Here is a 14,985-nt window from a genome sequence, read left to right as displayed (position 1 = left end):
GTAAAAGAATTACTGAGCAAAAAAGTGGAAGTGTGAAAGAGAGTTGAAAAGTAATCTCATTGGAAGAAAAAAAGTGAAATATAGAAAAATGAACAAGGCAAGTCCAGAGCAAAGATAAGACAAGAACACAAAATGAGTGAATCTATTATAAGAGCAATTTTAAGCAAAGCTGCTGAATACAAAGAGAAAGGTAAGTCTGCTTTAAGTTCATCATGCATGCAGACCACTCGAAATCAAAGTATTATAACGAGTGAATTAGAGAGACTTCTTTCTACATGGATTGAAGATTGTAACAAACACAGATCCCACTAAGCACTGACTTTATTAAATCAAAAGCATTAAGCCTCTTTGCAACCTTGAAAGAACGGGTTATCAATGATGGAAAAGAAGAAGAATTCCAAGCTAATGGTGGGTGGTTTGAGCATTTCAAAAAGAGAAATAGCTTACATAATATTCGAATCACAGGCCACCTCCTTATCTGCAGGTGCAGATAAGGAGGTGGCTGCAAATTATCCAGAGATTTTGAAGATAATTGTGGAAGAATTGGCTTTTGTGACCAACAAATATTTAACATCAATGAAACCGGTCTTTTTTTGGAAGTAAATGCCTTCCAAGACTTTTCTTGCAAATCGGAGAAATCTCAGCCTGGTTATAAAGTCGCAAAGTCAAATGAAATTGCTGCTTACAATATGCGAGCCATTTGGAAGCACGTTCTTCCACATTGTGCAAATGATTTTAGAGGCTTTTCTAATGAAATGGATAATGTTGTGGAAATTGTCAACATCAAGCATGAACTCTGTTTTGATGAGATTGACAATGATAATGTCCAAGAGTTAATTAAATCTCATTCTAAGTCATTCCAATGTGCTAAATTTAGATGCACAACAGAAGATCCTGAAGAATATGAAGAAGTTAGCCACTGACAGTCAGCCAAAAGAGATTTCACAGAAACAATTTGAAAATATTTTTCGTACATTTGAAGTTTTAAGCAGCAATGCTAAGAGGCTGACCCTGATGAAGAGAGAAGCAGTAAAATTTGCTGAGAGTAGAAGAGGCAATTTGGCCATACTGTCAGTTATATGAAAAAAAGGAACAGAATACCTGCCAGACTATGTGAGCTCAATTTTTTGTTAAGAAGTAGAATTATAAATTTATATTCTGAATATGTTTAATTGTCTTTCAGTTTCATGGTTTTCCTTTAACTAGACCCTGAGACATATCCAGATTCTTTTATAAAAAAAAATTAAGGTCATAAAAGAAATTTGAGGAATGAATTATACTTTTTTCCCATAGGTTATTATATTTGATTAGTGCGTTTTTGACTAATAAGCCTGTTTTAAAGAATACATTAGGCACATTAATCAAAGGACTGCTGTAGTTTAAGGAAAGGTATGATTGATTTTGTGCGTGTATAATTTCTATATTTATAAATTATATATATTAAATTTAATATTACATATATTATATATATTAAATTATATTATATAATTTATAATTTATAAAATAATGTGTTACTTTGGATTTCCCACAGTGAGTCTCAAACACCATGGAGATACCATATAATCATAATAATCTTTGGTTTAGTATTGAATGCTATAGCTACTAGTTCCTTTTTGTGATCTCTCTTGTCTATAATAGAGTATCTGATATTTATTATTTAACAGATTCTCACCTGTTTTAGCATTGTTTGTTTCCATAACACTCCTCATGTTAACATGGTACTCTCCTAATTCTTTTAGATTGACATCTTTTCTTTTGATACTTCTTATGTTAATGATGCCTACCTGCAGTATTCTGATGTTGAGTTTGTCCTGTAACTGGCATTTGTTCCCTGACAAAAAACATCAGTTTACTTCTGCTGTTGAGTTATCTCTTAGATATTAACAGTTCTAGCTTCTGCTGATGGGACTTCAAGAAAGGTCAAACCTGTGTGTATAGGATGCAGAATGGTTTTAACTCTCATCATAATATATGTAATTATATGTGCATATATGAGAAGGGAATATTGCTGGTGATATATGTTAGCTTCTCTACTGCAACACAAAGAGTTAATTTATTAAATTCTCTCAACACAAAGATAATTTCATCTGTCAGTGTTTGCTTATTCCTTGGTTAAAATAAGAATGAAAAGAATATAATTTCTTGTCAAGTATAATAATGTTTTAATTTTTTCGGTGAAATTGCTTTTATTTATTTATTTTTATTATTATTATTATTATTTTTTACTGAAAGAGGGTAAAACAGTGAATGATGCATTTAAATGTTTTAACTGTGACATCATTTGTCATTGTTTGGGCATACTTTAATTGAAAATGGGTAAAATTATGAACAAAAAATGTCCATAATTTCCTTTTCAGAAATTTGAGTAGCAAACTATGTCATAGAAAAATTTTGTTAAAAATGGTATCATATTTATAATTGTTTCTCAGTCATACTTACATATATTTGTTTTTCCGTATAAGGAATATTTAGTTATATTTATTGTTGTTGCCACATAGCCCCCGTCAGCCTCCACGACGTATGTTTCCTCAGTCTATTCCAATCTCCCAACCAATACGGTCTCCCAAATTTGGAGTACTTCAATCGTTAAGGTAAGCATAAACCCACAGTTTAGATATTACCTGATAACTTGTAAACTACTGCCCAAAATTAATATCTTAAAAGATGTTATGACCTTTGTACAAGAAATTGTCTTCTTGTCCTTGTTCATATTATATCTTAGCATATACAAACACTAACTGGGAGTGGGGGGGGAGGACGTACGTTGTTATATATTGAGAAATCTACCTATTAGATGTATTTTTGTCTGTTACATGGATAAACTCTCAACGAAATGTATCTGATCATTGGAAGTTACGCATGAACGAGTAAGACAATTTTTGCCTTCAAAAAAGCTGGAGATGGCTGATTAGGATATTATGTGATCCACATGCCTCATCAACAGTAGACACCAGTGGTCGAGAAACACGATCTCATGTAATCTGATGTTCTTTTCTTATTCTTCTCTCTGTCTCCCCTGACACAATTTCTTAATACTGAGACCCTGTAAATAGTGCCTTGTATCTGGATATGACATGCAGCAAAAATCATGTCAGTTGTTCGACAGGATAGCCTAAAATTTTACTGAGATTCTGGAAAATTTTTTTTCTGAAGTTCTCTCTTAGCAAGAATGTATGAAAAACGCTCTCCAATAATAGATAGTAGAAAGGTACCTTGATCAAATCTAGCAGTCATAGCTTCTGTGTTCTTAATGTATCTGGTGAGTAACTCTTGTAAAATACACACACACCCTCGAGGAATGTTTCCTAATCTAGTGAGTGATATGACCATCTTGTAGGGAAGAAAATTCACTCCTATTATGCAAAATGAAATAACCTCATGCACAATCTCTTGTTCTGTTGGTATGCAGTTGGATATAATATGAAGGGAAACCAGATTTTCATATCTAGTATATAATATAATTCTAATTTTCTAGGAAATTACAATGGAAACTATATTATTAATTATAAAAACTTTAATTAATAACTACTTATATTTCAGCAATTTTACATTGCCATCTTGGGTACCTGGCAAATTACTCTTGCATTGCCTGCATGCACATATCATTGTTTTGTGATAACTGAAGATGGCAATGTAACAATGCTGGATTATATAGTTAGTTATTAATTAAAGTTTTTCTAATTAATAATATAGTTTATGTTGTCATTTCCTAAAAAATTTAGAAGCATGTCTAACCAGTGTTTAAGTTTATCTACAAAAATTACTTGTATATAATATACCTAAACCAACATAAAACTCGACATGTTATTATAATTTTTCAGAAGACCAAGAAGAGGTAAATTCATATAAAAAAGAATTGCTTTCTATTTATCATGGATGAATTTAAGTTTTTTTTGAACATTCAGAATTTCATAATACGAAAATATGATTGTGGCCAAGGTTGATATTTGTAATTTGTCTTCTTTCCTGTTACATTGCATCCATATTAGCTGATAGTATAATAGCAAAGGTTTATGAGAAGTATAAAAAATTTGGCATTCTTTAGAACTTCAACATGTATGGTGCTTTTTACAGTTCACCTGTGTGACTGCAGATTTGAAGTCACACAGTGAAGAATAAAAACAACAAGATATAGGAAGATTTGAAGTTTTACAATGCTCTCCTCTTCAACTCTGAAACTAACAGGAAACTTGCAAATTTAATATTGTACTTCTAAGGTGATATATTGTGCTCTTTTTGGACATTGTAAAGACAGATGGTAAAGTGACCACTGTATAGAGTGTAGTGAAATTATTAATGAGCAAACACTTTGTATTTTGAATTGGAGAGAGAGAAAGAGAGAGATAGTGGTGTGCAAAGCTGAGAAGGTACTAGATTAAGTACAGTTGAATGAGTCATGGGTAAGTTGAGGTAGTCAGTGAGTTTGATCTTAATATAATTGATTGAATGATATATTACTGCACATTTTTTTTGGGAATATGCAAAGCATATTTGACACTAGACCTGATGTGTTTAAGGACCCCAGAGAAGTGGAAGGGAAAAAAAAAAAAAGAATGTAAAGACAGATGTTTCCTAATGTAGATTATTTTTTCTCCATGCAGTTGTGGTTAAGATATTGAAGGTTGGTTAATGCAGAAAAGAGGACTTGGATCGAAAAACATGTGTTGCAGTTCTCTGTGAATTGATAAAGGAGAGGTTTTGCTGTAGCATTTTGCTTGATTTTATGATAAGGTGATAAATGTTTCCTGGATAAGGAGACATATACATTAAATATTTTTGGTACTTTTTGAAGGCATTTGATGGCAGGTTGTTATACAAGTTGAATGACATGAGAATGACTAACCACTTAATTAGTGAGATTGAAGACTAGTTGTATGAAAGTTATCAACAAGTTGTTTATGGATGGGAAAAAAATTGTGTAACCAGTGGCATGCCACATAGTTCGGTGCTTGAGTCCTACTGCTTACATTATTTATTAATATTTCAAATGGTTTGGCAGGGGATACATAAAGTAATGCTGTAAGTAATTTTTTTCACTTGATTATAAAGTATACTATACTTGACAAGAAATAAATTATATTCTTGTTTTAATCCTTACCTAAGTGTGCATGTGAGGTATCTTCATGACTAGTCTACTTGTATATAGAGATTGTTGACTTCACATCATTTGATTTAGTATCCAATAATGCAAAATATACTTCCTTTTGGATGTGTATATTATTATGCATTATGGGAAGGTCACTACCCCGACCAATTTTGACCCTTATCTTGGTCTCATCAGTGATGTAAAATGGTGTATTGCATTTTGCTGTTTGTGTGCAGAATCATACTGATGGTATGTCCTTTCAAAGAAGATATGCTAATAACATGGCCTAATAGGTGATGTAGATATTTTAATATTGGTAATGGGAAAGTGTCGCTTTTCCGAATGCAAATAGTATAATGTTACTAATGGTGAAATTGTGCTCAAGATGTGGACAAGAGTCAGAATATGGGGGTGGGGAAGATTGTAGCAGGCTTAAGTTCAAGAGAAACATTCGAAAAGTTTGAAACCCACACAGCATATCTCTGTTATGATAAGGAGGACACTGATAAGTTGAGATATGGTGTTAGTAGATACTACTGTTCAAGATCTGGCTACATCTGGACTATGGAGCACACATATGACCCCATGCTGTGATAAAGAAACTCATCACAGATGAATAAATAAGGAAATATCAGGAGTTCAGACCATTAGTTGAGAATACGTTGAAGGAAAATAATGCTAGCACTAGGTGGGTAACAGAAGAAAGAAAACATGATACTTTCAGTTGGTTAGGGAAATTGTTCCAGATTGATACTGAAAGTATTATTTACAGTTGCAAGTGAGACTATACAATGAGAGTCTCTCTGAAAGTTGTATTAGTGTGTGTAGTAAGCAAGGTATGAAAGTAGGATTTTAACATGGACGATTGTCAAATTGGAATGTATTGAAAAGTGTTAGAATATGAAGGGTATGTTCTGATGGTTGAGTAAGTCATTCCACCATAAATCTGCTGATTTGATAGACGTCTGTCAGTATATAAAGTATCATTGCCTTCAGATTTTTGTATCCTGTTTAAGAGAATTTAAAATAATACCTGTTCATGCATGAGGACTTGATCAGTACTGAACTCTCGATTTTATTGAAACAAGATGGTTATATGTGTCCATAAACTGTATTTATGTGTTTAATGTGCTTGTTTATAGCCATATGCCCATTTTTGTAGGGAGGAAAAACAAAGAAGAAAAAAAAAACTACCAACTCTTTGTGATAAATTATTTGAACCCATCTCTTTTTCAAGCATGTGATGTGAAGCTAATTCACTGAACAAAATAAATATGTTTTAATTGATATAAAAAAACAGAATTGAAAGTTTATTTTTCACTTGGTTAGAGTATAATAAAATTAGTTTAATCCTTTATCCAAGTGTGAGCAAACAAAGTTTGCGCCTGAAAGTATCTTCAGGACTGGGGTAAGGTGGTACAACACCAGGGCAACTCGTTGCAAAGGTGGAGCAAGCTACCAACACTCCTGTCTCAGTATCTCCTATAATGCAAAACACATCTCCTTGCGGATATGTCTAATGTTATGCATTAAGGGAAGGGCCACTACCCAGACTAGTTTCGACCTTTATTGAGGTCTCTTCAGTGGGAGCCAGGCCCAAGTGGAGATAACAGGCAGAAGCATTAGCAGGTCATCTCTACCTATAGGAGTTGCCAAATGGTGTGCCACCCTTTTTTTAATAAATTACTCTGGATTTAGAGAAAGATGTTGAAAGTTTATTTTTCACTTGGTTAGAGTATAATAAAATTAGTTTAATCCTTTATCCAAGTCTTAGCAAACAAAGTTTGCGCCTGAAAGTATCTTCAGGACTGCGGTATAGGTAGAGATGACCTGCTAATGCTTCTGCCTGTTATCTCCACTTGGGCCTGGCTCCCACTGAAGAGACCTCAATAAAGGTCGAAACTAGTCTGGGTAGTGGCCCTTCCCTTAATGCATAACATTAGACATATCCGCAAGGAGATGTGTTTTGCATTATAGGAGATACTGAGATAGGAGTGTTGGTAGCTTGCTCCACCTTTGCAACGAGTTGTCCTGGTGTTGTACCACCTTACCCCAGTCCTGAAGATACTTTCAGGTGCAAACTTTGTTTGCTCACACTTGGATAAAGGATTAAACTAATTTTATTAAAAAAACAGAATATATTTGAGTTGGTGATCTATGTATGATGAAAAAATGTTTTATTCTTCAGAAGTATAGACAAAAATTATCTATATAAATGTTGTGATGTTGTAACTTTGGGGCTCAAAATTCTGCATAAAGCAGCCATGCATCTTCAGTGATAAGCTCTTTAGAGAAAAATGTTTTCATAGACCACAATGTATAGTGTGGAATACTATTCTATTATTTTTGAGCTGATCCAGAAATATTTAATAGTTGGTAAATATGAGGTCTGTTGAAAAAATTCTGGGCAGTTATTATTATAAAGAAACTGGGCAAGCCAGCATATATACACATTTTTATTTTTGAGTTTTCTAATATCAGGAATTAATAAACAACATGTGCATCAATTTTTGTGTTAAACTTGACAAACCACAGAAACTTATAAGTGTTTCAAATAGCTTTCTTGGATAATGCTTCAAGCCACTCAATGACATTCAGGTGGTTCAAAGGTTTGAAGATGATCAAACATCAATTGCAGATGACTCTCACTCTAGATTAGAGCCTCCCAAACTGTGGGCCATGGCCCCCCTTGGGTGGCGTAGGTTTTGTTGAGGGGGCCGTGAAATAATGAAAACAAATTTAAAATCTTTTAAGACTAAGTAGATATTTTTATCTTAAAAGAAACATATTTAATTTTTATTATTTCTTTTTTGTTATTTTTTATATTTTAATGGAAAAAAAAATCACACATTGGTGCGGGTTCACAAATTTTGCTTCCTGTGTATTTCGGCGCTTAATGAATATTGTAAATATATGCTTATTCACATAAGTTTCATTTCAAAGCAGAAATCTAATTATTGCAGTTTCAAATATTTCATCTGATATTGGTGTAGCAGTATTGAAACACATCCATCACATTAAATTGTTATTACACTTCTTTTATATTTTTTAATTCTTTCTTTATTACTAATCATTTTACGTTTCATGTGCTTGTACTGCAAATGTACAATAACAATATATCTATCTATATAAAAATATGAGATAATGTGCCATGTCAAATGTAAGATGCTAAATATGTGATATTTGCATTTGGTTTTTGCAATATTCGGTGTGTATGTTTTGTATTGAATATAAATACAGTAAATATTATAATAACAATATATGTCTATGTTAAGATTTTTTTTCGAGGAGGGCCGTGAAATATTTTAATTTTTCAAAAGGGGGCCCTGACATCCAGAAGTTTGGGAAGCACTGCTCTAGATGACTGCTGATGTCCTGCACCCACGAATGTTTGGCTTGTATTTGCAAAGTGGTTATTGGCAATCAGTGAAATACTGTTTAAGAGCTAGCACATGAACAAATCTGCTTTCTATGAAACAAAAATTCCATCACCCAGTATGCTATATGACCTATTCAGAAGTTTGTACGTCTCTGTCACTCCTCTTCCTCCTGTTTGCTGGTGTCTTCAGTCCACATATTCTCAATCTGCTCATAATCTGCATTCCACAATTTTGATATCATTAACACTCTCCTTTTCATCCTCTCCATTATATATGCATTGCCTCAAAAACTAGGAGGCCAGATATGCCAGGTCAGGTTGTATCATGGCCTTATAAACAGATAAAATGATTCCCTTATCCTTATAAATGTTTATTTCAACATTCCTTTTATCCTCTGGGTTGTATTTGCAACCTTTACTATATGATCCTTGAACTTCAGCTTCCAGTCTGTCAAAACTCTAAGAACACTAGCCACAATTCTGATATAATTGAAATCGTGAACAGGATCTTTATTCATTCTTCTGGATCCCAAATGTGATATACCATTGGAGATCTCTAATCTAAGAAAAAGTTGTACACTCTAAAGTGTATAACTTTACATTTACTAACAGTGAACTGGTATCCATTATTATTTGCCCATTCCAGCCTATTCGAAATATTGGAAGTGCTGCATGTCAGTCTCGTTCCTGATTAACCAGCATATCTTGGCATCATCAGCAAACAGATGCATGTCTCCTATCAAATCCTTTCCAATTTCAATAATGTGCAGATTGAATAACATATTCAACTCTTATCTTCTGTCAAAAGCTTTTGCATAGTTCAGTAATATCAGGCACTGTGATTAGAGACATCAATCCCCTTGTCTAGCTAACTGTTATATTATTATAAAATGTAAACAAAGTATTCAAACATATTTTCTTCCCTTAGTAAACCTATACTGTTCATTGCAAAGTATAGATTCTCTGTTATCTTGTTTCTGTATGTGAGATGTTGCCAACTTTTCCAATATATCTTCACTACCATTCTAGAGATACCGATCACTCAAGAGGTACATCTGTCTTGCACCATCTTATGCAGTGGAAACCTACATTCTTTCCACTTTCATCTGGAGCTAAGAATCTTGAAGATTAACAAGCAATGGACAACAATAATACAAGAGAGTGTGTAAAAAATATAGTGTAAAAAAAAGTTAAACTTTTAGCTTCTCGCATAAAAATATTTCAAAAATTTATTTTTACAAAAATAAAAAGTCTTTTTTTTTCTCTCGTATATATAGTGAGCAAGTTTTCCAGTACAGAACTTTAAGAAAAGGCATTTATCAAGTAGTATTATTAAAATATCTTAAATTGCTTTTAGGTAAAAGTGCTCACTAGGTGCAAGGTAGTACCTTCTGACCAAATGTAGCTCTTGTATTGAAGATGTTGATTTTTATCTTCACAGATCTTAATCCTCTTGTAGTTAAATTTCTGATTATTAATGTAACTTGCATTAGTCCTCAGATTGTGGAGTTCCTTCTTCCTCTTTTCTTTATTTTTTAATTCTTCATTCTAAAATTTCATCATATCTAATAAAATATCCTATTGCCCTAAGTTCCTGTGTTAAAAAAAAGTGCAGGGTTCTTTTCTTAGAAATCAGTTCTTATATACCTGGGGTAATGAAGTATGACTTTGAATGTGTAACTTAGAATTCATTAACATCAGCCATAATCCTTACTAAGAATGCCACCTATACCTATATACCTATTTATTACTGCCAAAGTCCCATTAGGCTTATTTTCTTATCTATTAAAACTAATGCACAATACAATGAAAATAAGAAAGCCACATGTATTAGGGTTCTGAAAAAATACATAATTATATTCAAGCAATGACAATTAGGAAAAAGACTGAGTAGCTATAGTATTCAACACTAAATATCAGGGCAGTCTTCTTGAATAGCAGGCAGTATCAGGTAGAGCGACGTGGGTAAATATCAGAATGGGGAACTGTACAATGAGACTTATTTGTGCTTATAGTCCTGCAGAACATTCTACCAAGGAAGAAATACAGGAATTTTTTGAGGCATTAGAGAAAGCAGCTGGATCAATGAAAAAGAAATAGTTGGTTCTTGTTAGAAATCTAAACAGTGGAGTAAGAAATGATTACCAGACATATATAAATGTTTCGGGAAAATTTGGAGGAAAGGCAAAGCTAATAATAATACCTGCTGGATTTCTGTTCATGACATGGATTAGTTATTATTAACACCATGTTCCAACAAAAAAAGGTGCAAAAATTCACATGGAGAGAATTTTCAAGAAATAAAAGTCTCATTGACTATGTTATAGTTGATACCAGTGTTTTTTCACTGGTTCAGGACAAGAGAATATAGAGGTTTTGAAATAGGAAATGATCATTATTTAGTTTTGAGCTGGATGAAATTGAATTTCATATTAAAAAAAAAAGTGTTTAAGAAAGTTTTAAAATGGATCAATGCTGAGAAGTTTTAAGAGATGAACTTTTAAACTCAAATATCATTGAATTAAAAATGAAAGAATCTGAAAACAGAAACCAGACCTTGGAGATTCAGTGACAAACCCCAAAGAAAACATTGATTGATTCAGCCAGAGAGACATGTGGTAAGGTTGTGTTAAGAATAGAAAAATCAGAACTCAGAAAGCATGAGTATAGAAAGTAAGATAACATTACTCATTGTAAGAAAGTAACAAAAGCCGAAGAAGTACTTGAGTTGCTGAGTCAGTTTGCAGTGGTTATATTCATCCATGTGGAAAGTATGCATATCTGATGTGAGAATTGAGGTAGATGAACTGGAGGTACTTATTGAAAATATCAACACATTGATAACGGTGAGACTGGACAGTATGTCAGCTCATGTGCCATAATGTACAAGAGAACTAGCAGTACCTCTCACAAAGTTGTTTAATCGAACAACTTACCCTTACAACTACCTTACCTTCTTACCACTCCCTTGGCAAAATTGCAAGGGAGTGGTAAGAGGGTAAGGTAGTTCTATTATATAAAGGTCGCTCCAGGATAGAAGTAGAAAATTACAGACCAATTAGCATCTGAGTTGTGGTTAAACTATTGGAAAAGTGAATTGTATAAGTTGTATCTTTTGAATCAGTAGAAAGAAATTTATCTTGATTATGAATGCAAGAATTGGATGGGAACAAAAGAATCCTAGGGATTGGTTTTTTTCCATGCAGAGAAAGACACTTTGAAGCTTTATTAAGAAATGAACAATGGTTTGCACATATGGCAAGAGAACATTGCAGTAGATTTGAACTGTGCCAAAAAAAAGTGTTTTTAATCCATATATAGTGTGACTTTTTGTTGCTAATTGTGCTACCTATTTTCAGTTTCATACAAGTGTCATTCAGTAGTGTTGTTGTGGTTAGAGTTTTTTTTTTTTGGTTGTTTAGATTGTGTTTTGCTGCTGGTTTATTCTTACTGAGAGGGCAGTGTCAGAGTCGGACGTGTTCAGAGGTAGCAGTGAAGAAAATGAGTTTTCATTATTTTTATTAGTTTTCTTCTTTAAATTACACAATGTAAGGTAATTTACAGTTGGGATAATTGTACTTAAAAACAAAATTTTTAGTATAGTTGTAGTAGTGGTATTTGTGGTATATGATGCTTGTGTCATGTATGCATCCCAGCAATTGGATATGTGGCAGGTGAGAGATCAGCGAGTGCATATATCTGAAAAATGTAGGAAATGGGAAGAACGTTGTGAGTTGGAGATTAGTATAACAATCTCTGCAGTGGTGCATCACAGGAGGGAAAATAACAACCCAGAGAGACGAGTAGTGTGATAGAGTAGGAGGATAATGAGCAGAATGTAAATTAAAAAAATAAAAGTGGAGAGGGTGGAAAGCTTGAATCATTGTGAAGTTTTCAGAGATGGTCTTAGACATTCCACCTCCTGTTTCAGCACGTGAAACAGGAGGTGGAATGTCTCAGGAATGAGTTGAGAAGTGTGAAAGAAGAGATTAAGTGAATGGAAATAATGAATGCAAAGCAAATCAGAGTAGGTGTGAGTGAGAGAGAGAGAGAGAGAAAATTATAGGAATGATAGAAGAAGAGAGAATAGAAACAGTAGAAGAGAGGGAATGGGAAAAATGTGAGAGAGAGAGAGAAAATTATAGGAATGATAGAAGAAGAGAGAATAGAAACAGTAGAAGAGAGGGAATGGGAAAAATGTGAGGGGAATGCTGAAATCAGGTATGGAGAGATGCGCGGACAACAGGTAAGTAGGAGAACAAAGAGTTAGAGGTGAGCAAAGAAGGAACACAATGGAAAGAGGTGTGATATATGGAGATTCGATGATCCGTGGTGTGCAAGATAGAATGTTTAAGGTGTGTTTGCTTGGAGGAACAATAGAAAGTGTGACTATGGCAATTAACTGCGTTGAAAGGGTGAATGAGATGAATGTGATGGTGGGCACAAATGACTTGAGAGGCAGTGTGAATTGGGTGGCAAGAGATCTGTGGCTCATGCTTGAAGTTGTACAGAAGAAGACTCAGACAGGGAAGATAGTTTGTGTTGCCCAGGAATGATACTGCAGAGCTGAGGAGAAGAGCATCAGTAATGAATTGTATGATAGCCAGAATGTGTCAAAAGAGTGGCTTGGAATACATGGATGCTTAGAGGATATTTGAGGACAGAAAGGAATGTATGTGAGAGATGGTTTGCATTTGAATGAGGAAGGAAGTAGGCATCTGGAGAGAATGCTGTTCTCTGAACGAATCAGTATGTCAGTGCAGGGGAAACTAGAACTATTAGTTGTTGTAAGTTTTTTTTTTTCCACTTGGTTAGATTATAATAAATGTAGTTTAATCCTTTATCCAAGTGTAAGCAAACAAAGTTTGCACCTGAAGTATCTTCAGGACTGAGGCAACTTGTGATAAAGGTGGACCAAGATCTCATCACTCCTTGTCTCAGTATCTCCCAGGGAAGGGCCACTACCCAGACCGGTTTTGACCTTTATTGAATGTTCAAGCAGGTGAAACTCCAGAAACTCAGCATTGTTCCCTTCAGTAACAGGCTTACCCTGCCACTGAGAAGAACTCAGAACTGGTTGGCTCTACACCGTGGCAGGCTCACCCCACCACCAAGCAGAGCCGCTCATATCTCATCTGAGGGGTAACAGCAACAGCCATGCCTCAATTAACTTCATGGGCCACAGCATTGCCATTCATTACCTCCCCCTCCCAGGACATCTGGCTGACAGCAACAGCCGAGCCTCAGTTAAAACTTCATGGGCTACAGCATTGCCATTCATCACCCAGGCTTCCAACCGGTTTCAACCTTTATTGAGGTCTCATCAGTGGGAGCCAGACCCAGAAGTGGTGATACTAAGGTTAGAAGCAATGGAGAGGTCATATTTACCTATACGAGTTGCCAAAAGGTGTACCACCTTATTATAAAATTACTCTGGATTTAGAGAAAGATGTTGGAAGTTTTTTTCCCCACATGGTTAGACTATAATAAATTTAGTTTAATCCTTTATCCAAGTGTATGCAAACAAAGTTTATGCCTGAGGTATCTTCAGGACTGAGGCAACTTGTGGTAAAGGTGGACCAAGCTCTCATCACTCCTTATCTTAGTATCTCCCATAATGCAAAGCACATTTCCTTGCAGACATGCATTAAGGGAAGGGCCAATACCCAGACCAGTATAGTCTAACCAAGTGGGAAAAAACTTCCAACATCTTTCTCTTAATCCAGAGTAATTTAATAATAAGGTGGTAACCTTTTGGCAACTCTTATAGGTAAATATGACCCCTCCATTGCTTCTGCCTGAGTATCACCATTTCCGGGTCTGGCTCCCACTGACGAGACCTCAATAAAGGTCGAAACCGGCCTGGTTAATGGCCCTTTCTTTAATGCATAGCATTATACGTGTCTGCAAGGAGATGTGCTTTGCATTATGGGAGATGCTGAGACAAGGAGTGATGAGAGCTTGGTCCACCCTTACCACGAGTTGCCTCAGTCCTGAAGATACTTCAGGCGCAAACTTTGTTTGCTTACACTTGGATAAAGGATTAAACTAAATTTATTATAGAACTATTAGGATGGATGGTATAGGTGCTTGGTTGAAGGGGAAATGCTAAATCCAGTGGAGTCTTGAGGGGATAATGATAGGTTTGGAAAACTGACGTTTTATTCTTTATACTAATGCTAGGAGTATTCGGAATAAAGAAGATGAATTGGTGACACTGATAGCATTAGCCTGTCTGAAGATCATTGTGATCTCTGAGACGTGGTTGACGGAAGATGATATACTAACAGGAATAGAAGTAGCAGGATACAGCATTTTTTGACAGGATAGGAAGGGAAATCATGATAGTGGAGTACTGCTTATTATAAGTGATGAATTATGTCCTCTCAGAGTGGAAGATTTGGAGAGCAGTGGCACTGATGGTTTTGAAAGCATATGGTGTGAGATAGATGTGGGTAAGACAGAATATTTATTGGGGTGTTGCTACAAGCTTGGGAGCATAGAGAATGAGGAGCAGGAG

The 14,985-nt window shown here is 34.8% G+C and overlaps 1 protein-coding gene across 4 annotated transcripts in view; it reads left to right on the top strand.

Annotated features, from left to right (window-relative positions):
• Positions 1-14,985, top strand: part of unc-104 (kinesin family member unc-104) — a 942,286-nt gene that overhangs the window by 617,176 nt on the left and 310,125 nt on the right. For all 4 annotated transcript variants that reach the window (XM_090394094.1, XM_090394092.1, XM_090394093.1 and 1 more), the window contains exon 31: positions 2,499-2,591. In XM_090394094.1, the coding sequence (XP_090250220.1) occupies positions 2,499-2,591 (93 nt within the window). The remainder of the gene's footprint in view (positions 1-2,498; positions 2,592-14,985) is intronic.

Source organism: Typopeltis vanoorti, chromosome 6 (assembly GCF_054136105.1).
Source record: "Typopeltis vanoorti isolate ZY-2024b chromosome 6, IOZ_Tvanoo_1.0, whole genome shotgun sequence".
NCBI classification, from domain to species: Eukaryota; Metazoa; Arthropoda; class Arachnida; order Uropygi; family Thelyphonidae; genus Typopeltis; species Typopeltis vanoorti.
Note: the sequence above shows the minus strand (reverse complement) of the source record. Positions and strands in the feature narration are given on the sequence as shown.